General features: G+C 56.9%; 1 protein-coding gene across 4 annotated transcripts in view; it reads right to left on the bottom strand.

The window, feature by feature from the left end:
* FRMPD3 (FERM and PDZ domain containing 3) overlaps positions 1–20,604 on the bottom strand; it is a 66,385-nt gene that overhangs the window by 23,242 nt on the left and 22,539 nt on the right. For 2 of the 4 annotated variants that reach the window (XR_008735301.1, XM_005439986.3), the window contains exons 1-12: positions 14,042–15,801; positions 10,584–10,746; positions 10,238–10,340; positions 9,814–9,859; positions 8,637–8,741; positions 7,449–7,556; positions 6,811–6,942; positions 6,157–6,276; positions 5,875–6,011; positions 4,927–5,050; positions 4,232–4,321; positions 2,554–2,733 (exon numbers count right to left, since the gene is read on the bottom strand). Coding sequence is in view for 3 of the 4 variants with exons in the window: in XM_005439986.3 (XP_005440043.3) it covers positions 2,554–2,733; positions 4,232–4,321; positions 4,927–5,050; positions 5,875–6,011; positions 6,157–6,276; positions 6,811–6,942; positions 7,449–7,556; positions 8,637–8,741; positions 9,814–9,859; positions 10,238–10,340; positions 10,584–10,746; positions 14,042–14,053 (1,320 nt within the window). In the remaining variant the exon portion in view is untranslated. Of the gene's footprint in view, positions 1–2,553; positions 2,734–4,231; positions 4,322–4,926; positions 5,051–5,874; positions 6,012–6,156; positions 6,277–6,810; positions 6,943–7,448; positions 7,557–8,636; positions 8,742–9,813; positions 9,860–10,237; positions 10,341–10,583; positions 10,747–14,041; positions 15,802–16,553; positions 16,708–18,263; positions 18,418–20,604 lie in introns of those variants that run through there. The other 2 variants (XM_055727763.1, XM_055727764.1) reach the window with 2 other exon arrangements.

Genomic DNA, 20,604 nt, shown 5'->3' with positions numbered 1-20,604 from the left:
GTGGGAAGTTGTATGTAAGCTGCCTTTTCTGCAGCAATTGGGAGACTGCATAGAAGGGACACAGAAGAAAGTCTGCTTCTACAGTAGGAAAGGGCTGGTGGTGTTGCAGAGTTAATTACTGCTGCAGAGCATGGCTGAGGGGAGCAGCACCGCTGGATCTGTGCAGAATCGCCACCTAATTTACAGAAGATGGATGTCAGCATCACGTCTGCCGCTCCTGCAGCCAGTCTCAGCTGGACTGCACTGGGGGGACAACTGCACTCTGCCACGGCAGCGAGATGATGGCAGCACCAGAGGGGCCAGCGCACCCCACCGTGAGCTCGGTGCACTCCCGGGGCTGAGCAGCACCACGTGGAGCAAAGCTAACGCCACACACCTCCCCGCGCAGTACTCGCAGTAGGTGAGACTGCCATGGAGCTATGTGGCAGTGGGAACACACTGTGCTATGAGCGCTCACAGCGAGCCATGAGCAGTCAGTCACAGGGTTGTGACCAGCCTGTTATTAATACAGTAATATTTCAATTTATGCATACATATCCAAGGGGTGTGGGCACCAGGAGGAACCAGAAGGGTTACTCATGGTGCAGACAGTATCCCTTGGTTATACCTGCTCCATAAGCAGTAAGGAGGAGATCTGGTGGGCTCCTGCACAGCCCAGGCAGCTGGAGGGGACAGGCAAGGAGGGCTTCTGCCTGCCCAGGTGGCAGTGAGGGAGGTTTGAGGGTTTTCAAGGGTAGGGACAGGCACAGCAGGACACCAGGACTTCATCTGGGCAATGACTGACCTCAGTAGGTTGCAGATGGAATATTGCAGGTGTTACAGTTGACCAAATATCCACTGAATTACAAACGCAAAAAATGGGCTTCACGGATGAGGCTGCTGGGGGTGGTCAGACAAAGCAGAGGGGATGAGGATAAGCATGGTGCTGGCGGAGGCTGCCAAGGCATTACTGCAGTTCAGCAGAGCTGCTGGAGCAGACACAGCAGCCGGAGGAAAACAGACTTGGAGGAATTAATGCGCCTGGTGGGAGGAAGTGCTAAAATCCACCAGGAGAGGAGGCAGCAGGAGAATCCTAAACAAATCCACCATGATTACATCTGTGAGGCTACAGCTGAAATACAGAGTGCAAGGAAAGGGCTGCAGAGAGGGCTGAGGTTTAGAGACCTTGTAGCAGATGAGGAAATGCAGAGGCAGCCAGCAAAGCAGCTCAGCTTCATCGGCCTCTGGGGGAAAAGGGGTGAATGCAGGGGCAGTAAAACTGACCTACAGCCTACGGCTTAGCAGGCTTGTGCAGATACACCCTGTCAGCTGTGCAGCAGCATCTCCATGCCCCACAGTGGTCACAGCTCCGCTGTGCCAGATGTCACTGTACGAGACAGCCTCTGCCAAACACTGCCTCCGTCCAATTTAGCCCAAACTTAATCTAACTCTGTCCTGTTGAATTCAAGGTGGGAGCAGAGGATGAGGTCTGGCATTTATCTGTCAGATTGCTGCACCTCAGCTCCATCCTTCCCCATGGGGCAGGGAAGAGCTGGGCACGAGGAGGCAGTAAAACCTAGGATACCCTGGAGCAGGCACATGGCTACCTGCCTGCAAGTCTGCCAGAGATGCGTCCTAGCTTATTAAAAACCCAAGCAAAGGCCACTGGATGATGTCCTTAGGATCTTGTGGCTGCCGGACCAGACACCAAAGAAGTCAGTAAAGCTTTTACTGTATTGCTGACAGTCCTTTGGAAGGGTTTGGGACTCGGGAGAGGCAGGTGACTCTGAGGGGTGATGGGGGTGGCAGGGCCTGACCATGGGGACTGACTACCAGAACCAGCACTGCACCACACAACAACTAGCAGGGGACGGCAGGATGATAACACACAGGGCCCAGGAGGGCATGTACGCCCAGGGGTAGAAAGTCTGCTCTGTGGGCTGAAGGCCAGGATAATGGAGGCAGCTATCAAGATACCCAGGGTTTATTTGAGCCAGGGATGCCCAGCAATCTCTTCCCACACTCTGAGTCTGACATGCCCCATCCCATCATTTCCAGTTCATTCAATGATCCTGTATGGCTTGACAAGTTTCACAAGCGCTGCTAATGCATGAAACCCCACCAGTCCCCTCCAGTACCTGCATCCAGCTCAGGTATGGCCATGGACTGCTCCTCTCCAGCCCTGAGCAGAAGCGAGGTGCTGTCCTGCCTCCAAAGGGCCCTGCTACCTGCCTGGCCTGTGTCACCCGTCTGCCCCACGGGCACTGCTTGAACCATTTGGTAGGTGTTTGGGTCATGGCCAGAATGCCACCATGCCTGCACCGTGTACCCTCTGTGTCAGTCAGTCCCTGCCTCTATGGCTCAAGGAGACAGACAGGCAGAGGAGATGTCACAGACCATGTGCCCTGTGACCACAATGTGAAAGGGGCTTTTGAGTCCCTAGAAATCTCAAGGCAGATGCTCCAACGTGCGCTTGTGTCCTGAACCCCCTCAAAGACGAGCACCAAACACCCAACCACAGCCTCCGTACTAGCCCCTCTCCCCAGTGCCTGCCTCCGTGGCACCTGTGCCTACCTTGGCATCCAGGATGCTCGTCTCCACCCGGGCCACCCCGTGGTTCTCCCTGAACAGCTGGATCTTGCTGACCTTGCTGAACTCTGACAGCACTGTGGTGAGGTTGGTCTTCAGGTCAATGACGTGACTGATGCCATGCCGGGGTCCCACAAGAAGCGTGGTGGCTGGCTGCTTCTCGTCCTGGTAGCAGGAGCACATGGAGAAAGAGTGACAGACAGATGGGTGAATAAATGCAGCCTGGGGCTTCACAGACTGCACCTGGCTTTCTCTGTGGAGCCAGCCCTCGATGTCAGCAGCTTGGCCAGGTCCCAGAGGGCTTTTGCAGAGCAGCAGGTGAAGCTGGTGCCATGAACCCCCCTCCCTAAGCCTCTCTGCAGAGCTGGGAACAGTGTGAAGGATGCCAAGGCTATTTAAAAATAAAGCACTGAACTGACTGTCCACATGAAATATTCAGGTTTGCTGGTGTTGCTACAGAAAAGTAAGAGCGTGTTACAAATCTGCCTGATCTGACAATGCCTCTGAGAGAAGGAAGCAGAGGAGGGAGTGAATGCATTTTAGAAAAGAACTAAAGCCTTGACTGAAAAAAGAGATCACTTGCTCTGGACTGCCCAGGAAGCATGCTTCAAGCCAGACCTGGAGGTGAAGAGGAGCTGGGCAGACCAGTGCAGAGGAGAATAAAGGAATACTATTTACCACTTACAAGTGGTTCAGCTCCTAGGTCAGCTCAGAGTCATTGCTTTGGTGTCAGAGATTAAAAAAAAAGCAGGGCACCCACACCAGAGGTGAGCTGCCCAATGCTGCACACCCAGTCAGTATCAGAGGCAGGCTCCCCCTGCTCGGCCATGGCACTGACCAGACACCACGAGGTTCTGCCTTTACTGATTTCCTACAGGCAGCCCTCTGAGTTGCGAGGTGAGCAGCTCCATGGCATGGTGGAAGCAGAGCAGGTCAAAGGCTGCAAGAGGTGGAACCCAGGAGTCAAAGCAAGGGAAGCCAGGGAAGTGCTGAAACCTCGGGTGTGGGTAAAGGGAAGGATGGCAGAGAGGTGACACTTACATGGAGACCCCTGGATGGGAGGTGGAATGAGGGATGGAGAGGTGAGCCAGGCAGCAGGGAGCCGTAGTGGGTCCACTGTTCTCCTATTTGGCTTGGTGGCTTTCATTCTGCCATGGAGAAACTGAGGTGGCTTGGGTGAGGGGTGGAGGTGCCTCTGATGGAGATGAGGGAGGAGTGGGCAGTGGCAGCTTCCTGAGAGCGGTCAGGCTGGACCACTGCTGTCAGAGATGGTAAGGCCAGCTGGGCTATTCCCTGTGGGGACAAGCAGGGAACACAGTGGCCTTTGCCATGGGTGGCCCTCCTCTGAGATGGAGAGCAGGATGCTGCCAGGGCAGGACTGAGCTACTGTGTCCGAAACTACGGCAACTTAATTGAGCGGGTTATGTCATTGCCCAAAAGGCTGGCAAGAACAGAGCCGACCCAGACCCTGTGGAGCTGAAGATCTGACCTACTGTCAGCAGAGGCTCTGAAGGCTTCTCTGGATGGGCTTGCACCCTAGTGGGGCAGAGCAAGAGCCCGAGGAAGTGATTTCTATAGAAGTCACATCTCCCCTGACTCTCCCCTCCAGCACAGACTCAGGACCAATGCCAAGCACCTCCCAGCCCACTCTGAATTACCGTACCAGTCCCACTGTGTTGAAGAGGACCCCAGCAAAGGTGGGCAGCTCGTTCAGGATCCTCAGGTACTGCAGCTTTGCCTGGGCTGTGGAAACCTGACAAAACACATCACACAGGTGATCACCATCAGCATAAGGGGCAATAAATGCAAGAGGCTGGTGCAAACTTGGGAGCTCCCAAGCAGAGGTGCGCAGCATGTTGGCAGGCAGCCTGGGGCATGGGCTGTGCTGGCAACGAGCCTGGGGTTTGACATGGGGTGGAGGGGGTCTCCACTCCCCTGCTGTCTGGGCAGATGCTGGGACGTTACCCAAAGCAGAGGCACAGCCAGGGAGGAGCCCAGACATATGATATGTAACCCCCTGGGAGATGTATATTTCCCCCCCAAGATGTATAACCCTCCTGGGAGATACATAGCCCCCCCAGGGAGCTCTGATGGTTGCAGGGACTGAGGCAGTTGCTCAGCAGCCTCCTCTAGAGCCTTCCAAGCCCAGAGATAATGATAAACACAGGGTTAACGGATGTGTGCCACTTTGGCCAAGCTGAAAGCACAGCTGCCACACTGGGATTTATCTCCCATCCAATGGGACTTAGGTAGCAATAACAGGAGTCCCCAGGCAGCCGGGGACAACAGGACGGCTGGGGCAGAAGGCACACTGCCACCCTACCAGTCCTGAGCCAGGGCCACGCAGGTTGGGCTCACCTTGGTGCCGCCAGGCTGGTTCTGGTGGGCTTTAAGCTGCTGCGAGAGAGATTTCCGGAGGCTCTTCTCTTTGATGAGCTGCAGGAGCGAGGGGGGCAGGAAGGGCTCCAGGCCCCACTCCTTCCTGCGGGGAAGGAAGCCTGCCTGAGCCACCAGAGCAGAGATCCTGCCGACGGGCAGAAACCAGGGATGCTGCCCAAGAGCATCCTCTTGCCATTAGTGGGAACGGGAGCCACACCAGCACTTCCTTGGTGTCACAGCCGGTGCAGCAGCAGCCCCCAGCCCGGGTTCACAAGGGGACTGGACCCCCAGTTGGTGGCACAGCCACTAGCACTGGGCTGGCAAACAGCAGTGCCAGGCTCTGCAGCTGAGCCCAGCTCCTGCTCACCTTCATGTAAGGTTAAGGGATGCAGGGCAAATTCCCAAGCCTCTTTTGGCATCCTCCCTGGGGTGCCATCTCCCCCCGTTCCTCCCCATGCACACTGGGCAAAGCCAGCCTGCACAGATGGACTCCATATGGATTTAAGACCACCGGGAGCCACAGGAGGGCTGAGCCAGTTCTGCACAGCTTGGTGATGGGCTGAGATTACACAGCCACAGTGCCTTCTCTTCACCTTGGATGCAAGGTGGAAAATCAGCCTGGGTTCCCATGGAAATAATCCCAGGCTGGCACCAAATATCACCGCCAGCCCTGGCCAGGCTGCCATGTGTGGCTGGATGTCAGTGTGGGGGTCTCACACGGCCCTGTGGTGGGACCAGAGACTGCAGGTCACTGCTGTCAAGCCTGCGAGCCGGCCAGCTCCAGGGGGACTCTCAGGGCATCTCATGCTCAGCACTCCAAAACTTTGCTGGTAGCACCCCAGTTATGGCAGGGCTGTGAGCAGGAGCATGGGGAAGGCACTCAGAGGAGGGCTGCGCGGTGGTGTGGGAAGAGGGAGGGGGACTCACTCCACATTCTTGAGGGAGACCTTCTGGCTGGGGCGGGTGGCTGAGACGGTGATGTAGATGTGGAGGGCGGCCAGGCCCAGCAGCATCTCTGGCTTGGGGTCTGCGCCGAAGCGCTCTCTGATCACATCGTTGCGGCTCTGCAGGAGGGAGGAGAGGTGTCCTCAGCCAGCCACGGGGACAGGGCACCCGCCACCTGAGGGATGCCTCCACAAAGCCCGGCCTGGGCAGACGCGTGGCCCACAGGCACCATCAGCTCCCAGTTCTTAGGGACGAGTCCCCTACCTGGATGTACAGGTACTCAAACGCTGCAGGATCCCGGCGCAGCAGCTCCACTGGGTCCTTGGGGAAGAAGCTCACACGGAAAAGGCATTTCATGCCATGGTAGTGTGTCCTCTGCACGACCTGTGGCAGGAGCAGAGGGGAGCAGTGAGCCCAGAGGCTGCATATATTTGCCTGCAGAGCATAAGACCCCCTCTCCTCTCCCCTGGGAAGGGATTTGGTTACACCGTGCACCACCTGATCCTTTCATCCCTGGAACAGCCCAGCCTCCCTTGGTGTGACATCTTTGCCTGGTGTGGCAGGGGTTTATGCCACGAGGGCTAACGCTTCCTCCACAATCCTCGTTTTATCCCTGATCCTGTACAGTGACAGCTTCCTGGCTCTCCTGGGCAGGCCAAGGATGTTCATGAATACTGCCTGCAGCTTCCCAGGCTGGAGCACCTCCATGGTGCTGTCAGGGTGGGATGGGTAGGGATCATCTCCCTCTTTGGACACCCTTTGCACCCCTCAGCCCACAGGACCATGCCAGAGGCAAGGAGAGGCTACACCACCCCATGGCACAACCCTGCCATGCCCCACATTGGTGGCAGAGGAGCCTCCCTGTGCCCCAGCCACCAGCCCTGGCCATCCCATGCCTGCTCACACCCAGCGACTTACGTGGGCCAGCGGCTGCTTGTCCTGGAGCAGCAGGAACCGGTGGCTGTACTCTGGGCTGGAATATTCCAAGACCAGAGCAAAGTGCTCGATGTGCCTCAGGGACAGGCGGTCCTGCAACGTCACCATCACATCCTGCAAATGCCACAGACAGGCTTGGGTGCAAGGCAGTGGCTCCCTCCCAGGGTGGGAGATGGCACCCTACTGAAAGCCCTTTCCTCCTCGGCACCTGGGGCCACGCCAGCGCAGGATGAGGCCCTGCAGCACTGGGAGGGGTCACAGGATTGTACCCAGCCACCTTGCAGCAGGATGTGACCAGCAGCCAGACCCCCAGCACTGCGGTGTTTTGGAGCGGGGCTGCGGCAAGCTGACCCCTGGGAGGGAGGCTTGCAGGAGCATCCATCCCGGCTTGAGGGCAGGCTTACAGCAAGGAAAAAGGAGTGGGAGAAAGAGCAAAACCCCATCCCTGCCAGCTGCAAAGCGTGTTGCCCGGGGAGGCTATCAATCATGCGGTGGCAGCTCGCAGCCAGCCAAGCGACGCTGCAGTGTTTGTGCAAAGAAGCAGGAGACAAGGAAAAATGGATCGGGCAGGCGGGAGGAGAGAAGCGTCACCATGCTGTGGGGGGAGCGGAGGGGCCCACCTTCACGGTGGTTCGGCCATCGAACGTAAAGGATTTGATCTGCCCGTTCTCCAGGAAAACCTTCAGCACGTTGGGAATGAGGAGGAGAGCTTCTTTCTTCAACATGTCCTGGCACGCGGGGCCAGCAACGGGGGAGTGGAGGAGGATGGGGGCACAGAGAGACGGACAGAAGGAGGGGAGAGAGAATGAGTGTCATTGATGGAGTGGTTACAGCATCCCCCACTTCTCTGGGCTTATGTGCTAAGAGGCACATTTCCCTTGAAAATCCAGCATCTCTGCTGAGCCATCGAGACGTGCAGAGCTGGAGCAATTCAGAGCTGCCTGACAGATCAACCTCCCCAGCTCCCAGCAGCTGCAGCAGCAATGGAGCATCCCACTCTGTCCAGCACATCCCAGAGCTGTGCCCATGCCTGGCAGCCTGTCCTGCTTCCCAGCTGGTGACAGAGAGGGAAGGCGATGGCTGGGGTGGCTCAGAGCTGATCCCCCTTTCCTGACCCTTAACCCAAGCCTAGCCCACCTGAGCCTTGCGCACGCCCTGTGCAGAAAGTGGGACGAAGGCTGATTTTATGTAGGGAGAAGTGTTTCGATCAGATAATTACTTAATTGACTTTGCTTAAAAATAGGATTTGCTAAAAGCGCTTCACACTGGGTTTTTTTGGTTTGTTTTGTTGTGGGTTTGGGTGGTGTTTTTTGGTTTGTTTGGTTTTTTTTTTTTTTGTAGGCTGCTTAATAAAACCTTTCTGCATTTAAGAGATAATGGCACTGGGCTGGAACGCTACTGCAGCGTAACAGCTTCCATTGCCAAGCAGCAGTGCCCTGGTCACCATGCCCCATGCATGGGCACTCCTGCAAAGCTTTTGGCACCAGGTTGGAAGGCACAGACCTTCCTTAGGGCAGGCGCTGGCACTGCCCGGATGTCATCCTCAGGTGCCCAGGGGGACCAGGTTTCCAAGGACAGTTTCTGGGGCTCCATCCAGATGGAGGGACAGGGGAGGACCACTGCATGTCCCCCAGCACCAACCCAATGCCTCGAGTGTGCTGCAGGGCGCTCTGGGCCAGAGGGCTGCCCTCACCTGCAGAGCCCAAATCAGGGCAGAGGAGCCCTGCAGCTCCCAGCCACCTCACACCCCACGGCCCCAGGGACACCTCAAGTGGGTGAATCACAGAGGAAGGCAGGGTAGGACTTACTGGGTCCGTCTCGCCGACCGTCACCTGCTCTGAAAATCGGACCTTCGCTGGGTTGGACCTTAGCTTCGCCTTCTTGGCTGCACTGATGAAAGCAGATTTGGGAGACTGGAAAGAGAGCACCGGATAAATCACCTGCCTGCCCTTGGAGCTGTGGCATGGGGAAAGCCAGATATGGGGCTCAGAGAAAGTCTGTCAGAAGCCAGCATGACGATGGGGAGCGGGCAGCAAACCATGAAATGGCGGGGTGGAAAGCAAGTCCCCTTCGCTGTGGTTATACAGTGCTGCAGGCAGTGCCAGAAGAATGAGCAGCAGCCCCTGAAGACAGGCCACCAGCCTCAGCGTGATGGGGGAGGCTGCACTCCCAGTAGGCATGTGTGCCCACCCCCTGTGCAGTCTGAGCTCCAGCAGACATAAGCCAGGGCTTGCTCGGAGGCACCAGTATGGGTTTGGGTGTGTGAGATGAGCCCCTCAGATGCGGGTCTGCGGCTGTGGGAAAGAGCTGGGTAGCTGGGAGATGGCAGGACCCTGGGCAGCCCTGTGGGATGTTCTGGTGGCAGTGTCAGGCACTGGGGAGCCTCTGCCTGCACGCACTCCACGGTTGTGCCACGGAGCTGTGTGTATCCGAGGGTGCTGGCATCAGCCGAGCAGCCTGTCCTGGCTGGAAGCCACCCAGAACCAGGAAGAAAAAAGTGGTTTTGGAGCCTGGCACATGCCCTGCTCCTGACAGAGCGGCGCTGGGCAGTGGCATCTCCTTCCTGCAGAGGAGAACACAGGGGAGTTCTCGCACTTCTCTCCTTCACCAACATCAAGGGGCTCAGTAAAGCAGAAATGATGCCCAGCCACCACTGCTGCTGGCATGACGATTCAACCTGCTCCAGCACCGCCCAATGCCAGCACCACCGCTAGCTGCACTGCTTGGGGGTCACAGCCTGGCACTCCCAGCTCTCCAGGGACTCTCCAGGGACACTACCAGGAGGTAGCGATGAGGACAGGGAGATGGCCACTTGCCCACGCTGATCCTGCAGGGCTGTGGCAGCTCTCAGACCTGACAGCTTGGAAGAGCTTTGGGGTGGTGGGACACCAGTCCAACACCTCAGCTGAGCTGCTGAATGGTCCCTTGGGGCCTCCAGGGACCCCACCTCAGTCTTCCAAAGGGCCTGGCTCCCGCTGGTCTCACCTGGTGGGTATGCAGGACTGTGAGGACGATGAAGTCCTTCGCCTTCCTGTGACAGAAAGGAGAAATTAAGGTGGATAGGACTTCACAGCAGTGGACCTCAACATGTGAATTTGGCTGTCAAGAGAACACATCCCACCCTTCCCAGCCTGGTGGCAGCTGGGACCTTTGTGGGCTCCTTGGGGCACTCGGTAATACAGCTGTGGGTGCTTTCCCAGTGCTGCCCGCCTCTTGGCCAGCTCGGAACGGGTATGGCACTTGCTCCAGGGCACTTCCCCTGCTCAGGCTGAGGCTTCCCCATGCCAGCAGTGACCACTGACAACAGAGCTTGGGGACGTGCACTGACACCCCAAGGCTCCAGCTGGGGCACAGCAGCCCAGCACAAGCTCCCTCCCCAGAGATGACAAGAGGTGTGTGTTGTCCTCACCTGACAAGCTCGATGAATCTCTCTCTGGGGGCTTCACTCACATCCTCATCATTGATGGCTAAGATCTGGTCTCCTGGCAGGAGCTTATCCTCAGAGGGGCCGCCTGCCGGGAGAGAGGGTCAGGGCCAGCCCAGGCATCCTGGGGATGCGAGGTGGGGGGAAGCAGGAGGGTCCCAAGCACCCCCAAAACATTTGCCCATGTATGTAACTGTGGAGGGCACCCCACAGGCTCACTGGAGGGGACAGGAGAGGACAGGAGCCCAGGGAGGGGGTCACTAGGGGAAGTGCCCCGTGCTTCTTGGCACCCTGTAGCTGTGTCCAGGGACAGGGGGGTCGCACACCCTACCTGCTGCCACTGAGCGCACCACCACCGGCCTCTCGCTGCCGGCCACGAAGCCAAATCCGCAGTGGGGATGGCGCTGGATTGTCACCTGTCGGAGCGTGTCCGAAGGCAGCTGCCCACATTCCATATCATCGCCACCGCACTCCTCCGGCATCACATGGCTGCACTGCAGAGCAGAGGGGCGGGCTGTAATGCACCCCCCCCCCCCCCCATCACAGCAACCCTCCCTGCTCACGCCAAGCCCTCTGCCACCTGGATGGTGGCCCTACTCCACCTGCCTCCTTCATCGCTGCTGGCACTGCGGGTCCCAGCAGCTTGGCAGGACATCCACGGCCCTCGTCCTCCCTTGCAGAGCAGTGCTGCTCAGGGCCCATCCTTGCCGCAGCACCAGCAGCTCAGGCAGAGGGACATTCACAGAGATATCCCCCAAGGGTAAATCATACCATCCTCTCCTGGCATCTCACTGTCCCATCCCGGTCCAGCCATCTCCTTTCGTTAGATGGGAGACCTGTGTGGGATAAACTCCTGGCGGTGTGACTCTGGCCATTACCTGAGGGATGCCACCGCTGCAAGGTTCAGAGGAGATGGAGCTCTGGCATGGCTGGAGTGCCATCTCTCTGCCTGTTCTGCAGAGATTTAAGAGCAAACTCAAGGGCTGGCTTTTTCACACCAGTAACATAGCTGCACAATATCAGAGATAAGTGGAAGTAAGTTCAGCCGGTCTAAAAACTGGGATTAAGGCAGACTCAGCCATGGCTGCTGGCACTACAGCTGAGTCTTCACTGCCAGCTCCAGGACTCCTCAAAGCACTGCCAGCCAGAAGATGGAAAGACCCAGCCCAGGGCAAGGTCATGCCAAACCTGCCCTTGGCATCCCAGAGCAATGCCAGCCATGGCTCCAGGCTGCTCAGCAGGGCTGTGAGCTTGCTATCAGGGAGCAATCCCAGCACCATCAGGATGGCATCGGAACACAGCACAGACAGATGGCAATGTGCATGGCCACAGCCAGAAAAACAAAGTGATGAACGTGCTGTTTTTTTCTGTGCTGCTCATTGCTTGTTCCTGTCCAGACTATTTAGCCTGCTTAAAAAAGATCCTTCTCAGCCTTTTGGCAACGTATCAATTGTTCTGTCTCTTATCGGTTTAGGATTTGATGCATCATCCCTCTAATGCAATCTATCTGCATTTCTGACACCCCCTGCCTGCTCCCAGCACCGCATGTTGGCACCCGCTGCAGAGTGAAGAGGGACAGCACGTGAGGCTGAAAGAGGATGGGAGCTTCTTGCAGCTCCAAGCCAGCACCTGCACAGTTTCAGGCTTGAGCTCATTGCTGCCAGGAAAGACAGCCCTGTGGCAGCCCTGATCCCCAGGTGACCTGTCCCAACATCCTTTTATGTACCTGTCTCTGCTGCTTTCTCTCCCATGGCAGCCAGGAGGGCTCCAAGCACCAGGTGCCTCCACCCAATGCCGGGGATACAGTGCTAGCTGTGGATGAGCGGTGCTCTGTGGTGGTGGGATGCCAACCCTGCCAGGTCCACACTGACCCACCCCCGGTGCCCAGCTGAATGGGTACTCGTGGCTTTCCCCTCCTTCATGCAGCAGCACATGGCTGGAGAAAAAAACCTGAGATCCAAGGAAGGAAAGTACTGAGGAGCAGAAGGGTGCCGGCACCTCTCAGGGCAAGTGCCAGTCCTGCACCCATCAGCAGTCCCCGTGGGGGTGCAGCACCCACAGGTGCGGGGTGCAGGGCCAGCTCCATCACCAGAGAGCACAGCTGCGGGGAAGCGCAGGCGAGACCATCTCCCCTGCAACTGGCTATGTGCCGCCTCATTAGCTGCTCTGCTACTCCCATGAGCATTTAAAAGAACAACAGCGACAACAACAACCAAAAAAAATCACATGATTCAACCTATTTTCTCAAATGAACGTTATCCAAAGCTATTGTTTGTGGCTGAAAAGGGGACTGAATGTAGCTCTGTGTCTCTGCACGCCTGGCATGGCCACGGAGAATGTCTGCTGTTTGCAGAGCTGGAGCTGGCTGCCAAGAGACAGCAGAGCCACAGAGCTGCCGGCTTCCCAGGGGAGACCACTCTTTCAGCCCCCCCCAGCCCCAAATGCCCACAGCAACTCCAGTCCCACCATCCAACAAGCCCCTGCAGTGCATGAACACGAGAATGAACTGCAGGGTTCAAAGCACTGGGATGCCTCAGAGACGTGGCTGAGCTCAGTGTGACTGCTCTTGGGAAACAGAGGCAGGGCTTTACTTGCCAAGTCACAGCCAAGTAGATGACAAGTCCTGGACTACAACTGCCCCGTTAAAGCTGCTGTGTCCTCACATCTGTCCTTTTGCGTGTAATTTGGGAATGGTCTCACCCCTGCTCCTCCCCGCGGAGCCCGCAGCTGAGCCACAACCCTCCCATGACTGCCCAGGAACAGCAGCCTCTCATGCAGCTGAATTACCATCAGGAAAGGTTAGCAGGGAAATCTTCGCAGCTTAAATGGACAAAAGGCAAAGAAATCACACCTCGTTTCAGACACAACCAGTCTGCCATCCAGTTACAGGGAAGAGGGGAATAAAGAACTGGATACTGACAATAAAACTCCTTTACCAGGCTCTTAAGCTGCTCCCTTCCTGATAAGGCTTTGACACTGCAGAAGCATTACCAGGAAATTAAATAAAAGACGACCAGTGTCCTCATAAGCAGGACTTATCCACTCCTGGAGGAGCAGTAATGTGCTCAGCAGCAGGTAGGACATGACTTCTCTGGGCTGCGGCTCTGAACGTCCTTCCTGCAGCAGCCCTCCCCTGCTGGGCTTGGGGCATAACATGCTCATCCTGGACCAGAGCAAGAGACGAGAAAACCAGCACCCGCAGTGGTAACTCTCTCCCTAACACTGGTAATTACAGCCTGGCTGCACCCCAGAACTGCAGGAGCCATCACTTCCCTGAAGCCTGTTTTTTGTGTTTCTTCTTCCAATTGCTGGGCAGAGAAACACGCTGAGCTGCAAATCTCTCTGCCTCGCTCCTGCAGCGGGGAACTGAGGCTATAAAACAACCCCTGGAGCTCAGCAGCTCTGTCCCATCAGCAGCACCCAATCCCTGCCCCATCCTGGGCTCAGCAGCCAGTGATCCAGGCCATGCTGCTTGGAAAACACCCGCCACCCCGCCCAGTGGGCACCGACCAGTGCTGACCCTGCCCCACTGCATGGAGCAGATGGCTGTTCATGTCCACGTCCCCACCTTGCCTAGGTCCCCCCTGCCTGGCTGCCGCCCACCCCCAGCCTGTGAGGCTGCACTGCATCACTTCGTGTCCCTGGGGACCACCATGGCACAATGCCACCAAGACACAAGGTCACTGGAAAACACAATATAAACTAAAAGCACTCGCCAGGAGAAGCCCCACTGTAGCCAGCAGCAGCCCACCATAAACATGCCCCTGTGGCAGGATGTTTGCTCCTCACCTGGTTCTTCATGGTGTCTCAACCGACACAGCATAAAGATATCCCCTCTCCTGTGACTTGGATGTTTATCTTCTGTGCTCAGAGCTCAGACACTGATCCAGTCATGCTCTGCTGCCCAAGGTAAGAGAGACATCAGCTCCGTCTGGTCACTCCCCACCACAATATGCCACCAAGGGATGTGCCTTCAGACCTCCACGTTACACAGCAGGGCTGAATCCAGAGCCCTCATTCCACCCCCAGACAGATAAAGGCACAGCAAAGAGTTCCTCCAAAAGCTGACATGAACTTTTTTAATTTCCTACTGCAATATATCTCTGCTTTCTCTGAGGACTGCTTTTCTCCCTTTGCTTTTAGTGCTGACTGGCCATCTCTTCTAGTAGGAAAAGCCATCAGAACAAACCAGTACCACCTGCCTAGGAGAAGTGATAGTCTCCATCTACCTAGGACACTCACACCATTTCCAGCTGCCTTTAAACTGGATAGCACCGGGTGGAAACACTGCAGCAGCTGAAGAAGGGCTTACAGCTGAGCCCCAGGATGGGGAGCGGGTACAGAAAGGTCTTGAGCCTTCTGCAGAGGGGCACTTTGCACAGATGGTGCTGCAGGGGTGGGTGCCAGCTCTCCTCCCCCTTCCTCTGCTGGCGTGAACATCCTGAGAACAAACAGAGCCTGTGGATTCTTCTTTCCTGCTGCACAACTGTGCCTGGCTTCTCCATCTGCTGGGCTGCAGTTAGTGAACGGCTTGCAAGGCATGTGGGATCCTGAGCACGTGTGGCAGTGGCAGGAAATGCCGGGGAACGGGCCAAGAATTGTTTTTACGGGGAGCATATGGCAGCTCCAGCTTTGCACGCTGGTCTCCATCTCAGATGGAGCCTGCAGGGCTACCAGGGAGCATAGGGACCAACGGCAGGGACAAGAGCAGAGCAGGCAGAGCTGGCTGGCAAGGGATCCACTGCAATGTGCATCTCTACTCCATCAGTCCTGCACATCTGTGCCCAGCATCTGGTCACCTTGGAAGATGCCATTTGGACCACATTAACATGTCAGACAACTCCAGCAAGGGCAAACAGATGCTGTACTTCCAGACCACCATGACACTGCTCAGACACACGACACACATGGAGGTGGCGTCAGATGGCCTGGTAATGGCTGCCTTTGCTTTGCCAGCAGTTAACGGCTGGCTGAAGTGAGGAGGGCTGGACCGAGGGGTGCCAGCCTGGCTGAGGCTGACATTAAAGGCAGCAGAATGACCTAGGCACAACTGAAGTCCTTCACGGATCCAGCCTGGAGAACTGCAGCCTATGTACAGCTTTGCCGTACGGCCCAGGACTTTACCCCCTGTGCTCCAGCTTGGATATGCTGTCAATACCAGAAGCAATTTAAAATCATTAGAGCCCTCAGAAGGGTTAGCTTTACTGTTGGCGCTGGGCCTGTCCTGAGCCGGCAGCTATGCCAGGTACACTGCTGGTACAGAGGTCAGGTGCCAGACGGCAACTGCTCGAGCACAAAAATACTCTGGGCTTTCAGTGCAGGAACAAGCAAACAGCAAGCAGTGTCCCTCGGCACTGCTGGTGCTGAGCTGCTGGGCAAGCCAGCGAGTGGCCAACGGCAGCTGTAAATAATGAAGCAGCAGCCGCAGCTCTCTGCTGCTCAGCCTGCAGCTTTTTAAATGGTTCTGGCATCTCAGCTAGAGATAAACACAGGCAGAAGGGCAGGGAGGGATGGGGCCCAGGTGGAAATCTCAGGACCTCTGATACTGTGGGGATGGCAGAAAGGGATGGCAGAAAGGGATGGCAGAAAGGGATGGGGAGGGACTCAGACCCCCTGGCAGGGAGTGGGACCGGCCTGACCTGGCACTCAGAGCCACAGGAGAGCAAGAGGGACTATTCCCAAAGTAATGCTGCTTATTACCAGAAAATACAGTGTGAGCATAGTCAACAAAGACCTGCCACCCCAACCTCCAGACATGCTCAGGTTAAGAGAAGCTGTGAAAGACTGCCCTGAAACCAGCCCTGTGAGGCACGGCCGAAAGCACCACAGAGTATCTGAAGCCCAGCCTGGATCACACCTTCCACAGGCAAACACTCACAAACGTTGTCTTCCCCATCTAAGATGGGCTCTTCAGCCTGGAAGGAACAAGAGGAAGAGGGACTGTGATGGGGCCCCTAAAACCAGCCTGACATGGGGCAGGGAGCTGGCACCGCATGAGAACCGGAGGGCACCTGTGGAAGGAGGTTTAGCACATGGAAAAGGCAGGACTTTGCCATCCAAAAGCACCCCTGGTGCTTGCCGCCATAGGATGCTGGGGAGGCTGAAAATTCAACTGGGTGCGAAAAGCAACTTCCAGCTACTAAAGCCAGAAGCCTCCAAAACTCCCATGCTATAGTATGCCATATTTGGGGAGAATTTACACCAAGAAGAGTCTGATCGGGATGAGCCCTCTCCCTCAATATGCGGTGGGGCTAAGGACCTAGGCCCACCTTTCCAGCATGACGATGGGGTGAGTACCCACCTGCGTGTGTCAGGCCACTGGCACAGGCTCCCTGAGGTGCACGTGAGCGTGGCAGAGGTAGGACCCTGCTTGCAGGTGCCCAAACGTGCTGCTGGGTGCCTTCAGGAGGCAGAAGAGCTCCAGGGCAGGCGCGATGCTGCGGGGTGTTGGGTACCTATGGGAGTGAAGGGTGCTGAGGGTGAGGTTATGAAGACCTTCAGGGTGTTCACGCACGCAGCCCAGCTGTGCCCCACACACTGGGGAAGGGCTGGGTGCTGTGCAGCCTGTCTGAATGCCCCCAAAAGACAGCAGTTGCCTCAATTGTGGGGGTTTCCATGCTGTTACAGACACCACTCTCCTATAAATGTGAATTGGTTTTTGCCGGGGGCTCCCACTGTTTTCTCCTCCAATTTTCCCTGATGATTTTTGGCAGTTTAAGGCATTTTTGTACTCCCCAGCTGGAAAAGCTACCTTGTCAAGAAGAATCATAGATCATAGCATCATTTAGGTTGGAAAAGACCTTTAAGATCAAGTCCAGCCATTAACACCAGATTGCCATGTCCATCACTAAGCACCCTAAGCACCGCATCTGCACATTTTGTAAACACCTCCAGGGATGGTGACTCCACCACCTCCCTGGGCAGCCTGTCCCAATGCTTGACAACCCTTTCAGTGAAGACATTTTTCCTTCTACCCAATCTAACCCCCCCCCGGTGCAACTCGAGGTCGTTTCCTCTTGTCCTGTCGCTCGTTACCTGGGGGAACAGACCGACCCCCCTGCCTACAGCCCCTGCCAGGGAGCTGCAGAGAGCGGTCAGGGCCCCCCTGAGCCGCCTCCTCTCCAGACCAGCCCCCCCAGTCCCCTCAGCCGCCCCCCATCAGCCTCGTGCCCCAGCCCCTGCCCCAGCCCCTGCCCGGCTCTGGACACGCTCCAGCCCCTCCACGTCCCCCTGGCAGTGAGGGGCCCAAAGCTGAACACAGGATTCGAGGGGCGGCCGCACCAGGGCCCAGCACAGGGGGACGGGCACTGCCCTGGCCCTGCTGGCCACACTGCTCCTGACACCAGCCAGGCTGCTGCTGGCCCCCGTGGCCACCTGGGCACAGGGCTGGCTCCTGCCCAGCCGGCCCAGCCAGCCCCCCCAGCCCCTTTCCCGCCGGGCACCTTCCCAGCCCCCTGCCCCAGCCTGCAGCGCTGCCTGGGGCTGCTGTGCCCCACGGGCAGGGCCCGGCACGGAGCCGGGTTGAACCTCACACAGCCGGCCTGGGCCCCTCGCCCGGCCTGCCCAGACCCCCTGCAGGGCCTCCTGCCCCCCCGCAGGTCAAAGCAAAATCCTTCAGCAACAGGATGAGGCCCAGAAGGCTCACGCTTCTGCCTTACCCAGCAGCAGGCAGGGGAGCCGCTATCCTGGGGCTGCAGGCAAAACTGAGCTGGGCTGCAGACCCTGGGCTGGAGGGGGACATGGGATAGGCAGGGCTTCCCTTGCAAGGCTCTAAAAAATCTGCCTGCAGTGAGAGAGGGATGGCGAGAGGAAACGCTGTCTCCTCTCTAGTGTGTTAAGCACATGCCCTGAGCATGGGCTGCAAAGTCACACCACAGGACAATATTTTTAGGGTATCTTTATTTCCCTTCGGTGATGCCCAAGTGGCTGGACATTAATCTAGGGCTTGGGAGAAACTGTTTTCCAGCCCCTGCTCTTCTACTGTCCGCTGCAGTAACCGCAGGCACGTTACCTTGGTCCTCTCCTCTGTGGCGCTCCACTGGTGTCAGCGGGCAGGAGCCCCCTCACCCCACCAGGGCAGGGCTGGGGAAGACGTTACAGACTCGGAGGAATTTTTATCTCTGCCAGGTCCATAGGAATACAGTAAACAGACAGTCAACAGCCGGCTAAAATGAGATGAACACATAAGAGGATTAATCAGAGATAAGGAGTGATGGAATAAAATTTGCAGCACTTTTCTCCCTTATTTGTGTGACACTTCAGCTGCGTGGCAGGGGCTTGGAGTGACAGCAATTCCCCACCACAGCCTGGCCACTCTGCCGCTCCGTTACTGCTGCTGATCGAACCACCCAGCTCCTGTGTTCCCCGATTTTAATCCAGGGACCTTGTATTAACTTTGTTTTCTGGTGGTGCTGGAAAAAAACATTCTTTGCTCCACAGGGAGGCGGGGGCTTACACCAGGTGATGGGTGCCAGCCCCAGGTGCTCCTGCTGCTCTCATGCTGGTACAGGCAGCTTGAACCCAACCCAAGCCTTTCCTGCAAGAGACCTGAAATGCACAGTGTGTCCCCAGAGCCTCATGCTCTTTGGGGACAGGCTCTGGCTGCTGCATGGCGTGGCAGCTCCTCTCCAGAGGCGAGGCAGCAGGAGCATGGCTCCCTCCATGCCTGCCTGAACAGCAGGTGAGGGACACTGTAGCTGCCCACCTTGCTCCGAAGGACTTTCAGGAGGAGAAATATATTGCTGCACACAAAGTCCAGAGGAGAGTGAAATAAAGGAGGGAGAGTAACAGATCCTTTACATCCCATTAGTGAGAGGGCACAGTCTGCATCCCCTCCCAGTCAGTGGTGAGGAAGATTCAGAGAGGCTGTCAGCCCCTCTCCCCCAGAGCCACAAGAGGCTTGAAAATCCAATCAAGCACTTTCCTTTGGGCCCTCATGAATCCCAGGACTTTCACTCTGGATTTACAGAGAGCAATTTGCTCAGCTGATGACTTGCTGGAGGTTTTCAGGACTGCTATCTCCACCCAGCGCACAGCAAAGCAGAGTGGGGAAGGGGCCTGGGGGAAGGGATGCCAATGAAGGAGGCAGGACCACAGAAGTGACAGCAACATCCTCAGCCCAGACAGCTGTGGGACAGCCCCCGTGTGCAGAAGGAGCGTGAGCTGGACTCAGTGAACTCATCTAGCACCTCCCAATGTGGTCCAGTGACCCACAGCTCAGCTCTACCAGCCTGTCCAGGGCCAGAGCTCTACTTGGCATAGAGGTGGCAAATCCTGGAGCATTTCTGGCAGCACAACGTTGGCCAGAAGGTCCCCCAGGACACAATAGAGCTGGCCCACAAGCCTGCCTGCGTGGCAGCAGGGACTCTCACCAAGCCCCTGATACTGTCACCAGCCTCGACTAGACTACACAGGAACCTGCTCATGGGAGATGACAAACACAGCATCACTGCGCCCCCCTCCACCCCTGTCTTTTCTGGGACCCCCTTCCAAGCTCTAAGGCTCAGTAAAGCTCTTGAGCTGATGCCAGATAACAACAAAAACCATTAAAAAAACCAAACAAACAAACAGCAAAGCAGCAGAGAGAGCCTTTGAATGCAATGCTTTCAGCCTGGGGCTGCCGCCTTTCTAGCACAGAGGCTTAATTTATACATCTTTATAATCTCTTTATAACCTGCTCTGAGCTCTGCTGCCTGTGCCAGCATGCTCCCGGGGGTGCAGGGTGAGGAGGGGACTCTGCAAGCTGCAGCGAGCGGGCTTCCGAGTGCTGCACACTTCTAGGTAGGCAGGCCTATATTTAGAGGCACACCCACCCACACATAACTCTCTTTTCTACACGTGTGTGTACAAACGTTGCACCAAACCAGCAGCCTCGGGAGACGGCGTCTCTGTTTGTTGACAAGAGGCACGTGCGTCTCACCAGCCGCACGCCTTCTCGCTCACAAGTCATCTGAAGGCCCTTGCCTGGGGAAATGGCACGAGCATGGGGATGTGAAGCTGCTCCTGCAGCAGCATGACCTGACACGCGTGCCCCAGGGTCCCTGTGGGATGCATGCAAGCACGCTTCCCCATGAGATGCAGGCAGCTGGAGTCCCAGTGGGATGAACGCACCTGGGGTTCTCATAGGATGCATGCATGCATGTATGGTCCCCAGTGGGATGCCAGCACCTGGGGTCCCTGTGGGATGCAGGCATGCACAGTTTCCCATAGGACACAGACAGGCGTGCTGGGAACACCAAAGGGACCTTCTTTCTACCAGGCCAAATGCCACCCAAGAGCTACCACCTGCTGATGGCACAAATCCCTGCTGGTCACCCACCATGCTGCTTGCCCACTGGCACACAGGCCCCATG

The sequence above is a fragment of the Falco cherrug genome, chromosome 15 (assembly GCF_023634085.1).
Source record: "Falco cherrug isolate bFalChe1 chromosome 15, bFalChe1.pri, whole genome shotgun sequence".
NCBI lineage: Eukaryota > Metazoa > Chordata > Aves > Falconiformes > Falconidae > Falco > Falco cherrug.
This window is presented reverse-complemented; position numbering and strand designations above follow the sequence as displayed.